Source organism: Uranotaenia lowii, chromosome 3 (genome assembly GCF_029784155.1).
Source record: "Uranotaenia lowii strain MFRU-FL chromosome 3, ASM2978415v1, whole genome shotgun sequence".
Lineage (NCBI taxonomy): Eukaryota > Metazoa > Arthropoda > Insecta > Diptera > Culicidae > Uranotaenia > Uranotaenia lowii.
The window spans coordinates 30,964,348-30,987,015 of record NC_073693.1 but is presented as its reverse complement, the minus strand read 5'-3'; the positions used below and the strand labels follow the sequence as shown (position 1 = coordinate 30,987,015).

Here is a 22,668-nt window from a genome sequence, read left to right as displayed (position 1 = left end):
GTCATTTTTGTCATTTTTGTCATTTTTGTCATTTTTGTCATTTTGTCATTTTTGTCATTTTTGTCATTTTTGTCATTTTTGTCATTTTTGTCATTTTTGTCATTTTTGTCATTTTTGTCATTTTTGTCATTTTTGTCATTTTTGTCATTTTTGTCATTTTTGTCATTTTTGTCATTTTTGTCATTTTTGTAATTTTTGTAATTTTTGTAATTTTTGTCATTTTTGTCATTTTTGTCATTTTTGTCATTTTTGTCATTTTTGTCATTTTTGTCATTTTTGTCATTTTTGTCATTTTTGTCATTTTTGTCATTTTTGTCATTTTTGTCATTTTTGTCATTTTTGTCATTTTTGTCATTTTTGTCATTTTTGTCATTTTTGTCATTTTTGTCATTTTTGTCATTTTTGTCATTTTTGTCATTTTTGTCATTTTTGTCATTTTTGTCATTTTTGTCATTTTTGTCATTTTTGTCATTTTTGTCATTTTTGTCATTTTTGTCATTTTTGTCATTTTTGTCATTTTAGTCATTTTTGTCATTTTAGTCATTTTTGTCATTTTTGTCATTTTTGTCATTTTTGTCATTTTTGTCATTTTTGTCATTTTTGTCATTTTTGTCATTTTTGTCATTTTTGTCATTTTTGTCATTTTGTCATTTTTGTCATTTTTGTCATTTTTGTCATTTTTGTCATTTTTGTCATTTTTGTCATTTTTGTCATTTTTGTCATTTTTGTCATTTTTGTCATTTTTGTCATTTTTGTCATTTTTGTCATTTTGTCATTTTGTCATTTTTGTCATTTTTGTCATTTTTGTCATTTTTGTCATTTTTGTCATTTTTGTCATTTTTGTCATTTTTGTCATTTTTGTCATTTTTGTCATTTTTGTCATTTTTGTCATTTTTGTCATTTTTGTCATTTTTGTCATTTTTGTCATTTTTGTCATTTTTGTCATTTTTGTCATTTTTGTCATTTTTGTCATTTTTGTCATTTTTGTCATTTTTGTCATTTTTGTCATTTTTGTCATTTTTGTCATTTTTGTCATTTTTGTCATTTTTGTCATTTTTGTCATTTTTGTCATTTTTGTCATTTTTGTCATTTTTGTCATTTTGTCATTTTTGTCATTTTTGTCATTTTTGTCATTTTTGTCATTTTTGTCATTTTTGTCATTTTTGTCATTTTTGTCATTTTTGTCATTTTTGTCATTTTTGTCATTTTTGTCATTTTTGTCATTTTGTCATTTTTGTCATTTTGTCATTTTTGTCATTTTTGTCATTTTTGTCATTTTTGTCATTTTTGTCATTTTTGTCATTTTTGTCATTTTTGTCATTTTTGTCATTTTTGTCATTTTTGTCATTTTTGTCATTTTTGTCATTTTTGTCATTTTTGTCATTTTTGTCATTTTTGTCATTTTTGTCATTTTTGTCATTTTTGTCATTTTTGTCATTTTTGTCATTTTTGTCATTTTTGTCATTTTTGTCATTTTTGTCATTTTTGTCATTTTTGTCATTTTTGTCATTTTTGTCATTTTTGTCATTTTTGTCATTTTTGTCATTTTGTCATTTTTGTCATTTTTGTCATTTTTGTCATTTTTGTCATTTTTGTCATTTTTGTCATTTTTGTCATTTTTGTCATTTTTGTCATTTTTGTCATTTTTGTCATTTTTGTCATTTTTGTCATTTTTGTCATTTTTGTCATTTTTGTCATTTTTGTCATTTTTGTCATTTTTGTCATTTTTGTCATTTTTGTCATTTTTGTCATTTTTGTCATTTTTTTGTCATTTTTGTCATTTTTGTCATTTTTGTCATTTTTGTCATTTTTGTCATTTTTGTCATTTTTGTCATTTTTGTCATTTTTGTCATTTTTGTCATTTTTGTCATTTTTGTCATTTTTGTCATTTTTGTCATTTTTGTCATTTTTGTCATTTTTGTCATTTTTGTCATTTTTGTCATTTTTGTCATTTTTGTCATTTATGTCATTTTTGTCATTTTTGTCATTTTTGTCATTTTTGTCATTTTTGTCTTTTTTGTCATTTTTGTCATTTTGTCATTTTTGTCATTTTTGTCATTTTTGTCATTTTGTCATTTTTGTCATTTTTGTCATTTTTGTCATTTTTGTCATTTTTGTCATTTTTGTCATTTTTGTCATTTTTGTCATTTTTGTCATTTTTGTCATTTTTGTCATTTTTGTCATTTTTGTCATTTTTGTCATTTTTGTCATTTTTGTCATTTTTGTCATTTTTGTCATTTTTGTCATTTTTGTCATTTTTGTCATTTTTGTCATTTTTGTCATTTTTGTCATTTTTGTCATTTTTGTCATTTTTGTCATTTTTGTCATTTTTGTCATTTTTGTCATTTTTGTCATTTTTGTCATTTTTGTCATTTTTGTCATTTTTGTCATTTTTGTCATTTTTGTCATTTTTGTCATTTTTGTCATTTTTGTCATTTTTGTCATTTTTGTCATTTTAGTCATTTTTGTCATTTTAGTCATTTTTGTCATTTTTGTCATTTTTGTCATTTTTGTCATTTTTGTCATTTTTGTCATTTTTGTCATTTTTGTCATTTTTGTCATTTTTGTCATTTTTGTCATTTTTGTCATTTTTGTCATTTTTGTCATTTTTGTCATTTTTGTCATTTTTGTCATTTTTGTCATTTTTGTCATTTTTGTCATTTTTGTCATTTTTGTCATTTTTGTCATTTTTGTCATTTTTGTCATTTTTGTCATTTTTGTCATTTTTGTCATTTTTGTCATTTTTGTCATTTTTGTCATTTTTGTCATTTTTGTCATTTTTGTCATTTTTGTCATTTTTGTCATTTTTGTCATTTTTGTCATTTTGTCATTTTTGTCATTTTTGTCATTTTTGTCATTTTTGTCATTTTTGTCATTTTTGTCATTTTTGTCATTTTTGTCATTTTTGTCATTTTTGCCATTTTTTTTCCATTTATGTCATTTTTGTCATTTTTGTCATTTTTGTCATTTTTGTCATTTTTGTCATTTTTGTCATTTTTGTCATTTTTGTCATTTTTGTCATTTTTGTCATTTTTGTCATTTTTGTCATTTTTGTCATTTTTGTCATTTTTGTCATTTTTGTCATTTTTGTCATTTTTGTCATTTTTGTCATTTTTGTCATTTTTGTCATTTTTGTCATTTTTGTCATTTTTGTCATTTTTGTCATTTTTGTCATTTTTGTCATTTTTGTCATTTTTGCCGTTTTTTTCCATTTATGTCATTTTTGTCATTTTTGTCATTTTTGTCATTTTTGTCATTTTTGTCATTTTTGTCATTTTTGTCATTTTTGTCATTTTTGTCATTTTTGTCATTTTTGTCATTTTTGTCATTTTTGTCATTTTTGTCATTTTTGTCATTTTTGTCATTTTTGTCATTTTTGTCATTTTTGTCATTTTTGTCATTTTTGTCATTTTTGTCATTTTTGTCATTTTTGTCATTTTTGTCATTTTTGTCATTTTTGTCATTTTTGTCATTTTTGTCATTTTTGTCATTTTTGTCATTTTTGTCATTTTTGTCATTTTTGTCATTTTTGTCATTTTTGTCATTTTTGTCATTTTTGTCATTTTTGTCATTTTTGTCATTTTTGTCATTTTTGTCATTTTTGTCATTTTTGTCATTTTTGTCATTTTTGTCATTTTTGTCATTTTTGTCATTTTTGTCATTTTTGTCATTTTTGTCATTTTTGTCATTTTTGCCATTTTTTTCCATTTATGTCATTTTTGTCATTTTTGTCATTTTTGTCATTTTTGTCATTTTTGTCATTTTTGTCATTTTTGTCATTTTTGTCATTTTTGTCATTTTTGTCATTTTTGTCATTTTTGTCATTTTTGTCATTTTTGTCATTTTTGTCATTTTTGTCATTTTTGTCATTTTTGTCATTTTTGTCATTTTTGTCATTTTTGTCATTTTTGTCATTTTTGTCATTTTTGTCATTTTTGTCATTTTTGTCATTTTTGTCATTTTTGTCATTTTTGTCATTTTTGTCATTTTTGTCATTTTTGTCATTTTTGTCATTTTTGTCATTTTTGTCATTTTTGTCATTTTTGTCATTTTTGTCATTTTTGTCATTTTTGTCATTTTTGTCATTTTTGTCATTTTTGTCATTTTTGTCATTTTTGTCATTTTTGTCATTTTTGTCATTTTTGTCATTTTTGTCATTTTTGTCATTTTTGTCATTTTTGTCATTTTTGTCATTTTTGTCATTTTTGTCATTTTTGTCATTTTTGTCATTTTTGTCATTTTTGTCATTTTTGTCATTTTTGTCATTTTTGTCATTTTTGTCATTTTTGTCATTTTTGTCATTTTTGTCATTTTTGTCATTTTTGTCATTTTTGTCATTTTTGTCATTTTTGTCATTTTTGTCATTTTTGTCATTTTTGTCATTTTTGTCATTTTTGTCATTTTTGTCATTTTTGTCATTTTTGTCATTTTTGTCATTTTTGTCATTTTTGTCATTTTTGTCATTTTTGTCATTTTTGTCATTTTTGTCATTTTTGCCATTTTTTTTCCATTTATGTCATTTTTGTCATTTTTGTCATTTTTGTCATTTTTGTCATTTTTGTCATTTTTGTCATTTTTGTCATTTTTGTCATTTTTGTCATTTTTGTCATTTTTGTCATTTTTGTCATTTTTGTCATTTTTGTCATTTTTGTCATTTTTGTCATTTTTGTCATTTTTGTCATTTTTGTCATTTTTGTCATTTTTGTCATTTTTGTCATTTTTGTCATTTTTGTCATTTTTGTCATTTTTGTCATTTTTGCCGTTTTTTTCCATTTATGTCATTTTTGTCATTTTTGTCATTTTTGTCATTTTTGTCATTTTTGTCATTTTTGTCATTTTTGTCATTTTTGTCATTTTTGTCATTTTTGTCATTTTTGTCATTTTTGTCATTTTTGTCATTTTTGTCATTTTTGTCATTTTTGTCATTTTTGTCATTTTTGTCATTTTTGTCATTTTTGTCATTTTTGTCATTTTTGTCATTTTTGTCATTTTTGTCATTTTTGTCATTTTTGTCATTTTTGTCATTTTTGTCATTTTTGTCATTTTTGTCATTTTTGTCATTTTTGTCATTTTTGTCATTTTTGTCATTTTTGTCATTTTTGTCATTTTTGTCATTTTTGTCATTTTTGTCATTTTTGTCATTTTTGTCATTTTTGTCATTTTTGTCATTTTTGTCATTTTTGTCATTTTTGTCATTTTTGTCATTTTTGTCATTTTTGTCATTTTTGTCATTTTTGTCATTTTTGTCATTTTTGCCATTTTTTTCCATTTATGTCATTTTTGTCATTTTTGTCATTTTTGTCATTTTTGTCATTTTTGTCATTTTTGTCATTTTTGTCATTTTTGTCATTTTTGTCATTTTTGTCATTTTTGTCATTTTTGTCATTTTTGTCATTTTTGTCATTTTTGTCATTTTTGTCATTTTTGTCATTTTTGTCATTTTTGTCATTTTTGTCATTTTTGTCATTTTTGTCATTTTTGTCATTTTGTCATTTTTGTCATTTTTGTCATTTTTGTCATTTTTGTCATTTTTGTCATTTTTGTCATTTTTGTCATTTTTGTCATTTTGTCATTTTTGTCATTTTTGTCATTTTTGTCATTTTTGTCATTTTTGTCATTTTTGTCATTTTTGTCATTTTTGTCATTTTTGTCATTTTTGTCATTTTTGTCATTTTTGTCATTTTTGTCATTTTTGTCATTTTTGTCATTTTTGTCATTTTTGTCATTTTTGTCATTTTTGTCATTTTTGTCATTTTTGTCATTTTTGTCATTTTTGTCATTTTTGTCATTTTTGTCATTTTTGTCATTTTTGTCATTTTTGTCATTTTTGTCATTTTTGTCATTTTTGTCATTTTTGTCATTTTTGTCATTTTTGTCATTTTTGTCATTTTTGTCATTTTTGTCATTTTTGTCATTTTTGTCATTTTTGTCATTTTTGTCATTTTTGTCATTTTTGTCATTTTTGTCATTTTTGTCATTTTTGTCATTTTTGTCATTTTTGTCATTTTTGTCATTTTTGTCATTTTTGTCATTTTTGTCATTTTTGTCATTTTTGTCATTTTTGTCATTTTTGTCATTTTTGTCATTTTTGTCATTTTTGTCATTTTTGTCATTTTTGTCATTTTTGTCATTTTTGTCATTTTTGTCATTTTTGTCATTTTTGTCATTTTTGTCATTTTTGTCATTTTTTGTCATTTTTGTCATTTTTGTCATTTTTGTCATTTTTGTCATTTTTGTCATTTTTGTCATTTTTGTCATTTTTGTCATTTTTGTCATTTTTGTCATTTTTGTCATTTTTGTCATTTTTGTCATTTTTGTCATTTTTGTCATTTTTGTCATTTTTGTCATTTTTGTCATTTTTGTCATTTTTGTCATTTTGTCATTTTTGTCATTTTTGTCATTTTTGTCATTTTTGTCATTTTTGTCATTTTTGTCATTTTTGTCATTTTTGTCATTTTTGTCATTTTTGTCATTTTTGTCATTTTTGTCATTTTTGTCATTTTTGTCATTTTTGTCATTTTTGTCATTTTTGTCATTTTTGTCATTTTTGTCATTTTTGTCATTTTTGTCATTTTTGTCATTTTTGTCATTTTTGTCATTTTTGTCATTTTTGTCATTTTTGTCATTTTTGTCATTTTTGTCATTTTTGTCATTTTTGTCATTTTTGTCATTTTTGTCATTTTTGTCATTTTTGTCATTTTTGTCATTTTTGTCATTTTTGTCATTTTTGTCATTTTTGTCATTTTTGTCATTTTTGTCATTTTTGTCATTTTTGTCATTTTTGTCATTTTTGTCATTTTTGTCATTTTTGTCATTTTTGTCATTTTTGTCATTTTTGTCATTTTTGTCATTTTTGTCATTTTGTCATTTTTGTCATTTTTGTCATTTTTGTCATTTTTGTCATTTTTGTCATTTTTGTCATTTTTGTCATTTTTGTCATTTTTGTCATTTTTGTCATTTTGTCATTTTTGTCATTTTTGTCATTTTTGTCATTTTTGTCATTTTTGTCATTTTTGTCATTTTTGTCATTTTTGTCATTTTTGTCATTTTTGTCATTTTTGTCATTTTTGTCATTTTTGTCATTTTTGTCATTTTTGTCATTTTTGTCATTTTTGTCATTTTTGTCATTTTTGTCATTTTTGTCATTTTTGTCATTTTTGTCATTTTTGTCATTTTTGTCATTTTTGTCATTTTTGTCATTTTTGTCATTTTGTCATTTTTGTCATTTTTGTCATTTTTGTCATTTTTGTCATTTTTGTCATTTTTGTCATTTTGTCATTTTTGTCATTTTTGTCATTTTTGTCATTTTTGTCATTTTTGTCATTTTTGTCATTTTTGTCATTTTTGTCATTTTTGTCATTTTTGTCATTTTTGTCATTTTTGTCATTTTTGTCATTTTTGTCATTTTTGTCATTTTTGTCATTTTTGTCATTTTTGTCATTTTTGTCATTTTTGTCATTTTTGTCATTTTTGTCATTTTTGTCATTTTTGTCATTTTTGTCATTTTTGTCATTTTTGTCATTTTTGTCATTTTTGTCATTTTTGTCATTTTTGTCATTTTTGTCATTTTTGTCATTTTTGTCATTTTTGTCATTTTTGTCATTTTTGTCATTTTTGTCATTTTTGTCATTTTTGTCATTTTTGTCATTTTTGTCATTTTTGTCATTTTTGTCATTTTTGTCATTTTTGTCATTTTGTCATTTTTGTCATTTTTGTCATTTTTGTCATTTTTGTCATTTTTGTCATTTTTGTCATTTTTGTCATTTTTGTCATTTTTGTCATTTTTGTCATTTTTGTCATTTTTGTCATTTTTGTCATTTTTGTCATTTTTGTCATTTTTGTCATTTTTGTCATTTTTGTCATTTTTGTCATTTTTGTCATTTTTGTCATTTTTGTCATTTTTGTCATTTTTGTCATTTTTGTCATTTTTGTCATTTTTGTCATTTTTGTCATTTTTGTCATTTTTGTCATTTTTGTCATTTTTGTCATTTTTGTCATTTTTGTCATTTTTGTCATTTTTGTCATTTTTGTCATTTTTGACATTTTTGTCATTTTTGTCATTTTTGTCATTTTTGTCATTTTTGTCATTTTTGTCATTTTTGTCATTTTTGTCATTTTTGTCATTTTTGTCATTTTTGTCATTTTTGTCATTTTTGTCATTTTTGTCATTTTTGTCATTTTTGTCATTTTTGTCATTTTTGTCATTTTTGTCATTTTTGTCATTTTTGTCATTTTTGTCATTTTTGTCATTTTTGTCATTTTTGTCATTTTTGTCATTTTTGTCATTTTTGTCATTTTTGTCATTTTTGTCATTTTTGTCATTTTTGTCATTTTTGTCATTTTTGTCATTTTTGTCATTTTTGTCATTTTTGTCATTTTTGTCACTTTTGTCATTTTTGTCACTTTTGTCATTTTTGTCATTTTTGTCATTTTTGTCATTTTTGTCATTTTTGTCATTTTTGTCATTTTTGTCATTTTTGTCATTTTTGTCATTTTTGTCATTTTTGTCATTTTTGTCATTTTTGTCATTTTTGTCATTTTTGTCATTTTTGTCATTTTTGTCATTTTTGTCATTTTTGTCATTTTTGTCATTTTTGTCATTTTTGTCATTTTTGTCATTTTTGTCATTTTTGTCATTTTTGTCATTTTTGTCATTTTTGTCATTTTTGTCATTTTTGTCATTTTTGTCATTTTTGTCATTTTTGTCATTTTTGTCATTTTTGTCATTTTTGTCATTTTTGTCATTTTTGTCATTTTTGTCATTTTTGTCATTTTTGTCATTTTTGTCATTTTTGTCATTTTTGTCATTTTTGTCATTTTTGTCATTTTTGTCATTTTTGTCATTTTTGTCATTTTTGTCATTTTTGTCATTTTTGTCATTTTTGTCATTTTTGTCATTTTTGTCATTTTTGTCATTTTTGTCATTTTTGTCATTTTTGTCATTTTTGTCATTTTTGTCATTTTTGTCATTTTTGTCATTTTTGTCATTTTTGTCATTTTTGTCATTTTTGTCATTTTTGTCATTTTTGTCATTTTTGTCATTTTTGTCATTTTTGTCATTTTTGTCATTTTTGTCATTTTTGTCATTTTTGTCATTTTTGTCATTTTTGTCATTTTTGTCATTTTTGTCATTTTTGTCATTTTTGTCATTTTTGTCATTTTTGTCATTTTTGTCATTTTTGTCATTTTTGTCATTTTTGTCATTTTTGTCATTTTTGTCATTTTTGTCATTTTTGTCATTTTTGTCATTTTTGTCATTTTTGTCATTTTTGTCATTTTTGTCATTTTTGTCATTTTTGTCATTTTTGTCATTTTGCAATGATTTTGTTAATATAGTCAGTTTTTTGACAAATTTATGTTTCACATAAAGAATAATTTTTGAATAATGAAAATTATTTTTGAATAATGAAAAATGAAAATCGGTTCTCCAGTTGAGGGGCGCTTGGAATGGGTCATAGTAATTTTTTTTGTAGATTTTTTTCATTGAGGAATATTGTGTAATTTATGAACAATTTTTTTTGTTATTTTGTTAGTCAATTTTTGATACCTATAGCTTTTGTATTTTTTTCTAAATTTTTTGTTAAGGTTTCTTTCATATTTTTTTACAATTTTTTTAAAACTTTTAAATTAATTTTAAAATTTTTTTAACAGTATTTATTCAATTTTTGTATACTTTATGTATAATTTTTGTTTAGTTTTTTGTACAGTTGAACTTCTGTATTTTTTAAAAATAATTTTCGTAATTGTTTTTGTTTTTTTTATAATTCTTGTACAATGTTTGTAAAAATTTTATATCATCTGTGTGTTATTTTGTATCGTTTGAATGATTGCAGAATTTTTGTATAATTTTGGTATAATCTTGGTTAAATTGTTGAAATAGTTTTGTATAATTTTTATGGTTTAGTTTTTGTTTAATGTAAAAGAAATTTTTATACAATGTTTTACACTCTATACAATTTCGTATCATTTTTCTATATTTTTTATGATCTTTGTATGATTGTTGTATAGTCTTTACATAATTTTGTTGAAGTTGTTCAATCATATCTACATTTCAAGAATTGAATTAATCGATTTGTTTATTTGAAGAAAAAGGAAAATCAAAAAACTTCGAAAAGATATAACCTTATTAAAATCTTGATATTAAAAAGAATCTCTAACTTGAAAAACGGCAACAAGAACAGGATTACTGGCGGTAAATACAAACACAAAACAAATAAAAGAATAATCACTTATCTGATCACCAATCAACTTTAACTTTGATTTGCTCAATTGAACTTGAATGCAATTTCACCTTTCGATTGGTTTCGAAAGGGTTCAGTTCAACTTACTATTGAACATAATTTCAGAAAACCCAGCGATCCCTCTCTCTGGAGCCACTCGAATAACAACTGAGCCGGAAAACTTAAATAAACGCAGCTGCGAAAAACATTAGCCTCGATTTGATTACCCTCAGTTTGCACTCCTCGCTGATTACTGGCTACATAGGTACTAGCTGTGGAAATCCGGCGTAGGCGAGTGCAATCACGAATCTCAAGGTCAAACCACCACGGAGTATCAGAAAGGGCTGAATTTGTTGGAAACATTATAACCGGCTCACCTAGCCGGATAAAACAGCAAATCAGCTGAATCGTAAAGCATTAAATTCAAGGTATCGGCAATGATAATGTTCTAGGTTTCATAATTTGTTTCTTTGTAGTGAACTTTTTTGTTTTGCTTCTCATTAGTAGCCTACCCATGAAAGGAAAAGTAAAAATAGTTAAAGTTTTGTATTGATTTTTTAAAACAAACTTCAAGGAATTGAAATATTAAAAACCTTTACCGCATCAATTTATAATGTACTATCTGATATTATTATTACCGTGGTTCTCCCAGGCCACCGGAAAAGAGATAAAACGTTTGAAAGTAGAAAAAATATCATGATTCCATTACATCAGTGATCAGAGAAAAAAAGAAATAAGAAAATAAACCGTTCCTTCCGCATCCCTTCTGGAGCCACTACTGGGACCATTTTTATGGGGCTTTTGTTGTGACCTTGGAGGGGGTTATCGGGCACAGTTCTTCGACGTCGTCATCCTCAACATCAATATTGGCTGCTTGCAGCTTTTAACAGGGGAAATATTTTGCACATACCCAATGTCTTCCGCCGAGGAATATATGCATGTATTTATTAGTCGGTGTGATGGTTGATTTCGCTGGCATTTCGAACGGGCAAACGGTGTGGTTAGACTAATGGCTTTCCCGACATACCGAACCGAAAGTGCCGCGCCACGACGCCAGATCCAAGCCACGGCGAAACATGTTCCTGTTTGATTTATGGGCCAAGCAGGATTCCCTCTCTGCTGTACTTATTCGACTTGGACATTTAAATGTCATATAGGTATGCCCAAGCGTGGGTTTCCTACTTAATCCATGAATGGATGGTTCAAATTTATGGTACATGCTCATTTGTGGCGAAGGAGAAGTCAAACTGTTTTGAAAAAAAATCATTTTTATTGAAGAACACTGCAAATAAACATGTTTAGCCATAAAGTAAAATTATGATGTCACTTTCACAAAAAAAAAAAGAAATAGGAACATAACAAATGGCAGAAATGAAATGACAAAATAAATAAGAAAAAAACAAAGGCTTATTTTAAAAAAAATGACAAAGTTGACAAAATTGACAAAATTGACAAAATTGACAAAATTGACAAAATTGACAAAATTAAAAAAATTGACAAAATTGACAAAATTGACAAAATTGACAAAATTGACAAAATTGACAAAATTGACAAAATTGACAAAATTGACAAAATTGACAAAATTGACAAAATTGACAAAATTGACAAAATTGACAAAATTGACAAAATTGACAAAATTGACAAAATTGACAAAATTGACAAAATTGACAAAATTGACAAAATTGACAAAATTGACAAAATTGACAAAATTGACAAAATTGACAAAATTGACAAAATTGACAAAATTGACAAAATTGACAAAATTGACAAAATTGACAAAATTGACAAAATTGACAAAATTGACAAAATTGACAAAATTGACAAAATTGACAAAATTGACAAAATTGACAAAATTGACAAAATTGACAAAATTGACAAAATTGACAAAATTGACAAAATTGACAAAATTGACAAAATTGGCATAATTGACAAAATTGACAAAATTGACAAAAATGACAAAAATGACAAAAATGACAAAAATGACAAAAATGACAAAAATGACAAAAATGACAAAAATGACAAAAATGACAAAAATGACAAAAATGACAAAAATGACAAAAATGACAAAAATGACAAAAATGACAAAAATGACAAAAATGACAAAAATGACAAAAATGACAAAAATGACAAAAATGACAAAAATGACAAAAATGACAAAAATGACAAAAATGACAAAAATGACAAAAATGACAAAAATGACAAAAATGACAAAAATGACAAAAATGACAAAAATGACAAAAATGACAAAAATGACAAAAATGACAAAAATGACAAAAATGACAAAAATGACAAAAATGACAAAAATGACAAAAATGACAAAAATGACAAAAATGACAAAAATGACAAAAATGACAAAAATGACAAAAATGACAAAAATGACAAAAATGACAAAAATGACAAAAATGACAAAAATGACAAAAATGACAAAAATGACAAAAATGACAAAAATGACAAAAATGACAAAAATGACAAAAATGACAAAAATGACAAAAATGACAAAAATGACAAAAATGACAAAAATGACAAAAATGACAAAAATGACAAAAATGACAAAAATGACAAAAATGACAAAAATGACAAAAATGACAAAAATGACAAAAATGACAAAAATGACAAAAATGACAAAAATGACAAAAATGACAAAAATGACAAAAATGACAAAAATGACAAAAATGACAAAAATGACAAAAATGACAAAAATGACAAAAATGACAAAAATGACAAAAATGACAAAAATGACAAAAATGACAAAAATGACAAAAATGACAAAAATGACAAAAATGACAAAAATGACAAAAATGACAAAAATGACAAAAATGACAAAAATGACAAAAATGACAAAAATGACAAAAATGACAAAAATGACAAAAATGACAAAAATGACAAAAATGACAAAAATGACAAAAATGACAAAAATGACAAAAATGACAAAAATGACAAAAATGACAAAAATGACAAAAATGACAAAAATGACAAAAATGACAAAAATGACAAAAATGACAAAAATGACAAAAATGACAAAAATGACAAAAATGACAAAAATGACAAAAATGACAAAAATGACAAAAATGACAAAAATGACAAAAATGACAAAAATGACAAAAATGACAAAAATGACAAAAATGACAAAAATGACAAAAATGACAAAAATGACAAAAATGACAAAAATGACAAAAATGACAAAAATGACAAAAATGACAAAAATGACAAAAATGACAAAAATGACAAAAATGACAAAAATGACAAAAATGACAAAAATGACAAAAATGACAAAAATGACAAAAATGACAAAAATGACAAAAATGACAAAAATGACAAAAATGACAAAAATGACAAAAATGACAAAAATGACAAAAATGACAAAAATGACAAAAATGACAAAAATGACAAAAATGACAAAAATGACAAAAATGACAAAAATGACAAAAATGACAAAAATGACAAAAATGACAAAAATGACAAAAATGACAAAATAGAAAAAAAATGACAAAAACGACAAAAATGACAAAAATGACAAAAATGACAAAAATGACAAAAATGACAAAAATGACAAAAATGACAAAAATGACAAAAATGACAAAAATGACAAAAATGATAAAAACGACAAAAATTACAAAAATGACAAAAATGACAAAAAATGACAAAAAGTGACAAAAAATGACATTAAAAATAATCACAGAAACTTCATGCTCTAGAATCGGTAATACAGGTGTCTATTTTTAAGTGTTGTGCACAACACAACAGAGTGACATGTAAGATGCAATATGGTGTCCGCTACTGGTTGTCTCCGCAACTTGCTGCTGCACTTGATACTGAACAGAACTGGTAGTCGATATCGGTGGAGGATTACCACTGGAGGAGTCCAAACGCCGATCGAAGAACAGCGAACTCCGTACAGCTTGACGTGCAAACCGAAACTGAAACCGAGTCAAACGCGAACCCTTTATTTTATACCTTTTGTAGGCAGGGAAAAACAAACCCCATTAAAGCAGGCGTTGACGATAAACAATACTGTTCAATTGCATTTAAATAGCACAGAAATTGATACAAAATTTCTAAACAAATAACTAAACACAACACTAAAAATTTATATCCAAATCACTCAAAATTACACAAAAAAAAATTAGTAGGATAAAAATAAATACGTTTGACAATGAAGTTGCCTAGATTTTTCCCGCCACGGAACCGACTATTTTTATCAAAAAATAAGTTGAAAATCAGGGCATTTGACACCATGATGTTCAACTCAAAATCCGGGTGATATCTGGGCAAACTTGGTCAAAATTCAGGAATAATTCAACAAAAGTCAAGAAGAAAACATTGAACTTTTTTTTTCATCGAAACACACCAGCAGTTTTAAATCGAATTTCAGGCATCAAAAATACGATTCATGATTATTATGATAAAACTTGCTCAAAAAGTTACGTTTTTTGATGCAAACATAAAAAAAATCAATAACTCAGTTTCACTTTTTCGTTTGTTTTTTTAACGAAATCTGGGCAACCAGATCAGACTGAGTTTTTTTTCCAAATTTTGTATCAAATATCCAGGCAAGTTCGAGTAAAACCGGACAATCTGGCAAGCCTCTATTGCACAGAGTGAAAAAATTCACAAAAATTAAAAAAGACACACACATAAAAAGTTTTGTGCATGAACAAATTCATTAAGCTAATTTTGATATTAAATTCCTCAAAATATGAAACAAAAACACATTTTTTTCTAATAAACTTATTATTAAATTCACATAAAGCACGCTGTTTTAATTTTTTTATTTTATCTGTTTATCGTCCGCAGGTCCGCATCAATGAAGTGAAGGATTAAGCCAATAAATTTTTCATCTACTAGTAAATATACAATGTTACAATGTTTGAATTGAAGTGAAAATGTGGATAAATTTTAAAAATAGAAAACTAAAGTACCCGTTTAGCATCAACTTAGTCTAGTTTGGAAAAAAGTATCAATCAGTATCAAAATTTTAACAAATAAAATAACACTTCCCGTTGATTGCACTTTTTCAAGTAATAGTACGAGTGCAACAAAAGAAAGTGATAATGATCAAATTCCCGTGATAATAACAAAACTTGAACTGTTGATACAAATTGAACGATAACAAAAAACAAGCTTGAACTTGAAAAAAAAACGGTATGATTGGAAAATGCAAACTCTGATTTGTTTCATTTTGATTCCTTATCAGTATCCACGTCAATTCACATCTTTGTCAATTTCGAACTATTGAGCTGGGGAATAAGATCGTAGTGTTTTTGGACTTTGCTGTATTCACAGCGAATGGCTCACTTTTTGGAAAAGGTAAAATATTTTCAATAGATTTCAATCTGCTCTGCAAGTTGTGCCGAGCTCGAATGGGAAGTTTTCAAGCATCTGTAGTAGCCGGTCATTCTCTGGAGTAGGAGATACGATATGCTTAAGGTTGCCAGAATTTTTTCAGCACGTATTCGGGCCGGACAAATGCGGCAAATTTTATATAAAACCTGGAAAAATTCGGGCATTTGATTTCAAAATTGACGACCAAAGATCCGGGAAATATCCTTGCCATATCCTTTTATCAAAATCCAGAAATAACTCTACAAAAATGAAGAAAAAAAATTGAAACACAAACAATATACCAAAAAATTGTTTTGCAAACGTTGTAACGTCACGCTGGAATAAGGTCTATAGATTTTGAAAATAAATAACAATTGCTCAAAAATTTAACCAAAAGTATACAAGAATTTCACCAAAAGTGAATTTTAAATGATTTTTTTTTCTAAAATTGAAAAAGTAATCAAACAAAAATTAAAAAAAAAAGAATAATCAAACAAACCTCATAAAAAATGAGTCAAATAATTTAAAGTTATTAAAAAACAATTGAAATTGATCAACTTGTGGTCTATATTCATCAATTTTAACATGTGATATAAAGTGATTTCAAAATTGACAACCAAAAATCCGGGAAATATCCTTGCCATATCCATTTATCAAAATCCAGAAATAACTCTACAAAAATGAAGAAAAAAAATTGAAACACAAATTTTTTTCATTAAAATTTTTACTAACAGATTTTAAACCATATTTAAGCCTTGCAAAAAACCTTCTATGATTTTTTTTATAAAGCTAAAAAAATAACGTTTTGGAGACATAAATAAAAAAAAATACAATACAATTTGTTTCTTTTTGTTTGATTTACCAAATAGAGTAGATTTTTTTTTCTATGATTGTTTATGGCTACTTCATCCTTTCACTGATTCGATAGGAAGGGGAGTATATAAATGAAAAAAAATGATGATTTGGTTCCCTCAGGGAGAGAAAAGAGGTGCCATACGTTTGTTTAGAATTTAGATAAATTCAAGAGCTCATCAAATAAATTCAAATTAATTTTACATAGGAGAGTATAAAGGAAACGAGAAATTATTCTATAGTTATTAAAAAAAAGATAAGAGGAGGGGAAAAAGGAGTTCCACAATTTTTTTACATAACTTGGGAACTTATCCAACAAATGGGACCAAATTTGAAAGAAAAAGTATTCGAGTACGAAAAATATTTTTATTTTTCCAAGGAGAGATTCCATACAGTACAGAGCCGGGAATGGGGGAGGTTTTGTCGCATAGTTTTTGAAACTTTTTAAGAAACATAAACTGTATTTTACATGAGAGGTTTTTTAAGATTCAAGACCCCTCATTCATAGGAGAAACGGGAAGAAGAAAAGTATGTTTACCTCGGAATCTTATCAAGTAAATGGAGCCATATGTGAAATGTGATGTTATTTGTTTACGAAAAATGTTGTTATGGCAGTTCGTGGACTCTCCTCACAATTCAGGGGAGAAAGGCAAATAAAAAATAATTCTTGATATCAGATTTAAATTATTGAAAAACAATTTCAGACCAAGTTTTTAAAAAAATCATTTCAGAATATCTAATTTTCTTTGTATTCCAATAATAATTTGATGTGAAAGCTCTCATTTTTAAGAAATCGAAAATTTATTCTTAAAGAAATTATTTTCACACAATTTATTGATTTCTTGAAGGTATAGCAAAGCACACCGGGACAGCTAGTAAGATAATAAAAAAAAACTGACTCATTTCAAAATACAAATAATAGTTTTGTATAGAAAATTTAAATCTATCAAATTGATGTTTTCGTTTTACCAGAAAACTTTTCGTTGTGAACACAATAAAATTTAAAAACGCTACGAACTTATTCTCCAATCTAATATAAAAACTCAAAATTTAAAGAACGCCTGCAAAAAATCACTCCCCCTTATTCTGCGCCGCGCGTGAGGTGACGATAGTCGAGTCACCTGATTCCAGTAGTCGATTTAGGTGAGAAACGTCTTTAAGAATGAACTTTTTGAGTTCTTATCCTAATCTAGTAGTCACCGTGAGTGACAGATCGTATGCTCTGTCACATCGGATTCGGGAATAAGGTGGCAAGACTCACGTGACTCCGACTCGAATCGACTATCGTCACCTCACGCGCGTCGCAGAATAAGGGGGACTGTTTTATGGAGTTATAATTTTTTTTCTGAAATATCTTAATTTAATCCCTATCTAACCTATTGGTTTAAGTTAATTCTGATTATGTAGTCAAAACCTGGATACTGAATCTGGGTTTTGGATCCAAAAAATAATCAAAGAATCTAAAATTGTTGAAAAAAAAAACGTCATCAAATCTTAGCGCCCGGGATTTCAATTATTCCGGAGGCCTACATCGAATGACCTTATCATAGAGCTTCAAGATAACGTCCGACCGAAACGCAGAAATGCCATTTACCTCTCTAGCTCTCTGAAGTTCTAGACCAATGTCATCTAATCAGCAACCTTACAGCGTCGACAACGTAGAGCAACCAAACCAAAATAAGATAAGAAACTAAACTTGTGAAAAATTATTGTATCTGCCAACAACGACGCCCGTCAGCAATCACAGTTCCGTATCCTCCACTGCTGCAGTCCAAACTTTGCGTCAAGTGCTGTGTTTTTATTTGTAGTGTTGTTTTTTCGAGTGTTTCCGGTTAAGTGTAAATCGGAACTTTGTATTTACTAAAACTAGGAGAACCCTGTGAGCCACGTGAATAGCCATGTTCGACGAATCGTTTGGCTCAGAAAGCCCTGAGCGTTCGCCTTCACCTCCTCCAGCTCAGCCCGGAGCGTTGCGTCGGGTGACCGATTGCAATTTCTTGTCCGCAAGAGCTCTCCGAGATGGGACACCTCCCAAAGCTGCCGGCGGGGAGTATGACCCGGAAGAAATCTCAGTGCAACGGGAAATGGGAGAAGGTATTCACCAGATGATAGCTTCAGCAGAAATCGAGGAACAACCGAAACCAACGACGAAGAAACGCATCATCCGGCGGATCGTGCGCAAGGTCAAGAAGAAGGTTGGCCCCAAGAAGGATGAAAAGTTCTGTGAGTGTTCATCGAATCGAATCGAATCAACAGTCCATTTGTTTGGACAAACGTCGTGTTTTCCTGTGTAGTTGTTCCATTCGAAGGTGGCTAATCGATATGTACATCCCTAATTAAAGGTTCTGTTTGAACATGGTTGGTAACATTCGTTGTGTTTATGGACATTATCGAACTGTAAACAATGGCGTACTGTCGTCTGTCGGATGGATGGATGGAAGGATAGAGGGATGCGATTGCTGACTGGTCGTTGCGTGTTGGGTTTAACGATGTACATTCTCAAATACCAACTTGTTATCAGATCTTTGTGTTTTCTTTTCTCTATCATTTATGTGTTGTTATTCTGATAACCAGCAAGTGACTTACGCTTTTTGTTTAATGGACATCGTAATCTGTTTATGTGGTTTTACATTTCAGTACTTTAATTTTATTCATGCATCGATTTTGCTACTAATTTGGTAAGAAGTTATGGGTAGAAGGAAGGTAGGCATGTCAAAAGTGTACTATGTCCAATCCTTTTATCATTTTATATGGAACTTTAGTTGCATGTAATCATAAAGGGTGATACGGTCAAAATTTAGTCAATATCAACTTGACGTATTTCTTTCAATTTTGCATTTAAAAAACCTGAACACCCCTCATTTTGAAGGAGTGTGTGTGTAGAATGTTGCTCTTATTTTGATTTTGGAATTCACTCTTCAATTATCAAAATGCCGTCCAAGGAAGAAGAGTAGCGTATCAAAATTTTGCTCGCGCATCGCGAAAATCCGAGCTACTCGCACGCAAAGCTCGCAAAATCGCTAAAAGTTGCCAAATCAACCGTCACAAATGTAATTAAAGCGTTTGGGGAACATTTGTCGACAGCCAGGAAGTCTGGATCGGGGGGAAATCTAAAACCGGAAGCCGCTGAGACGACAAAGAGAGTTGCCGGTAGTTTCAAGCGAAACCCTAACCTCTCTCTCCGAGATGCCACAAATAAGCTGGGTGTATCGTCTACAATCGTGCATCGAGCCAAAAAACGAGCCGGACTATCGACTTACAAGACGGTAGTGACTCCAAATCGCGATGATAAACAAAATACGACGGCCAAAGCGCGATCCCGGAGGCTGTACACGACGATTCTGACGAAGTTTGACTGCGTGGTAATGGACGACGAAACCTACGTCAAAGCCGACTAGAAGCAGCTTCCGGGACAGGAGTTTTATACGGCAAAAGGAAGGGGAAAGGTAGCAGATATTTTCAAGCACATGAAACTGTCAAAGTTCGCGAAGAAATATCTGGTTTGGCAAGCATCTGGTTTGGTACCTGTAGCTTGAAAAGCAGCATTTTCATAGCTTCCGGGACTGTCAACCAAGAAATTTACGTGAAAGAGTGTTTGAATAAACGTCTGCTGCCTTTCCTGAAGAAATACGGTTGTTCCGTACTGTTTTGGCCGGATTTGGCATCTTGCCATTACGGTAAAAAGGTCATGGAGTGGTACGCCGCCAACAACGTGCAGGTGGTTCCCAAGGACAAGAACCCTCCCAACACGCCAGAGCTCCCCCCAATTGAGAAATACTGGGCTATTGTCAAGCGGAACCTAAAGAAGACTATAAAAAACTGCTAAGGACGATCAGCAGTAGTTCAAGGCAAACTGGCTTTCTGCGGTGAAGAAGGTGGACTAGGTTGCTGTACAAAATCTGATGGCAGGGGTTAAGCGTAAGGCCCGGCAATTCGGATTTGGAAAAGCGGAAGCCTAACTGAATGGGTTTTATTGATTGTCACTACGATAAAAAAAAGCTTAGATCATTTAGAAATGGAACACTTTCTTTTGTTAAAAGCTTATTTTCTTGTCTTCGGACATACAAAACTTTGACAGCATTTTGTTGTCTGTAAAAAGTGCTAACCGGCCTATTTTTTTTTTAAATTTTAGTATTCACGCGTTTTTGTGATATTCACAACGGAAGAGAAAATGAAAAAAATATTATGCACAGTTTCCTTCAAAATCCATCATTATCAAATCGATAGCTGGGAAACCGTTGTTCAAAAAAAATTATGTTATCACGACAACATCCGCAGCGTGGAACCAAGCGATTCCCGACAATGAGCCACAACCATAGAAACGTGGTTGGTTGTGCTCATCAGGAACCTCTTGCTGATAACTTATGAGAACTGATTTAAGTTCTTCAAAGTAGTCTTCATCGATGTCACCATCCATGCGCTTCAATGTTACCATCAGGTCAACGGAAAGGCCATCCGCTGCCTTTTGTCGAAATTTTACGCCTGAAAAATGGCAGGCCGGCAGGCAGGCCGATGGATGACGGGATTGACAAGAGTGTATTCTCCAACTCGAAATCTGTAAAGTGTCAAAAAAGGTGGAGAGGTTGTACATAAGACACAACCACGAGGTTTACGTAGAATTACGATATTTATCAGTATGTTACTTCTATTCGTTCCACGAAAATTTAATTTATTTTAACATGAGTGAGTCATTTTCGAATCGAGTTGACTGACTTGCTTGCTTTCATGTAGTTTTTATTCAAGTTTGTATGAGTGAGAACTCGATTATTCAACAAAAAATAAATCATTAGTTTTATTTAAATTATAGTACATCTATTTTTTTCTTGTTTTCAAGTGGTAAAAATTGAGAAGGTTTCAACTAAACTAATAAAACGTGGAAAAAAGTGGTGTTACTTGTCAGTCTTAACACTTCAACATGAAAACAAATTAAACGACAGCGCCATCCACCTGAGCATTGCTACACTTTCGCAAAAGCGATGAAGCCAAACTCGAGTTCAATGTGCATCTGTTTAGTTCAAAAGTTTCTGAGCAACTGATTGAATTCGCTCAATTTTTTCTTTTATATGCGGAAAATATCATGACGTTTGCAAAAAAAGGTATGGTGTAAAGCATTTTTTTTTATTAGTTGTTAACCCAGGTGGCAAATCCATTTAACGGATTGCATTCCAAGGCGCGGCGAGCCACCGCGTCCCCCCAGTTTGCTACTCTGGGTCCATGGGTGCAATTGGACGACTCATGATACAATGCTAAGGAACACTGTACCCCCGACGCCATAAAGTCCACCTGGGGCCACTGACCTTTGTTCCCACCTCGAACTGTTTGACACACTTTGCTTCAAAAGTGGGAGGTCATTTCGCGCTAGTGCGCTCCAAGGCAATACTCGTGTATTGTTATTGTTTGCGCAACCCCTCCTCTGACGAGTTAGGACCCGACATCTCATCGTTTGAATTAGGTCCCCACGCAGCGCAACTACTAACTTTATGAATCCAGTCCAGGAAGTCCGGAAACACAACGCGAGTTGCCGACGACACTTTCTCTGTTCAAACACGCGGGTAGGGGGGGTAAGCCCCCTAAGCCATGTGTAGGACTCAGACTCATCCGACCTCACAGGTAGTGTTGACCTAAGTCACCACTCAGCGCAACTACTCGATGATCGAGTCTCGATCTTCAAGTCGGGCGCTTTACTCCCCCGAAGCGCAGATCGAGCTATAGACCGCTCTCATCAACGCGTGTCGAACCCTGACACCTCCGGAAAACCGTGCCTCTCAGACACTGACGTGTAAAACACGTCCCAAGTGATCGGCCCACCATTGGCCACCACTTTGCACATCTACTCGTTTTGCGAGTCGGGTCTATACCCACCGAAACGCAAAACGAGTTGGCGATCGCTCTCCCTCCGGTCACGTCCGCATATCAGGGCCATGACCCCCCGAAAGCGTGTTGGACCATCACGCACACACCCAAGTACTGGTACCTAAGTACACGGGTGCACCACTTCTTCCGCACGGGTTTGGCAGACCCGTCGACAGCCTCTAGTGGGTTTTGTGTAGTTCTCTTGGTCGTACATCTGCAATACGCCGGACTTGCAGACACGTTTCCACTCTGCACCACGGAGAGGTTGAACTACGTCGCAGAGCAAGCATAATATGTGAAGGATAATAACAATGAAGTGTATACAGCATACGTGAAATATTTCTTGCAGAGTGTCGACAAAAAAAAGCTTACTTTGATCCGTTGGTTATTCTTCCGGGTCAATTGGAGATACATAGAACAT

The 22,668-nt window shown here is 29.4% G+C and overlaps 1 protein-coding gene across 8 annotated transcripts in view; it reads left to right on the top strand.

Moving 5' to 3' along the window:
- The window catches only part of LOC129758136 (calcium-binding protein E63-1), a 263,324-nt gene that overhangs the window by 77,952 nt on the left and 162,704 nt on the right, over window positions 1-22,668 (top strand). The window contains exon 1 of one of the 8 annotated variants that reach the window (XM_055755595.1): window positions 18,045-18,617. The exons of 6 other annotated variants lie outside the window; for them this stretch is intronic. In XM_055755595.1, coding sequence (XP_055611570.1) covers window positions 18,293-18,617 — 325 coding nt within the window. In that variant the 5' untranslated portion in view covers window positions 18,045-18,292. Of the gene's footprint in view, window positions 1-18,044; window positions 18,618-22,668 lie in introns of those variants that run through there. One more of the 8 variants, XM_055755596.1, reaches the window with a different exon arrangement.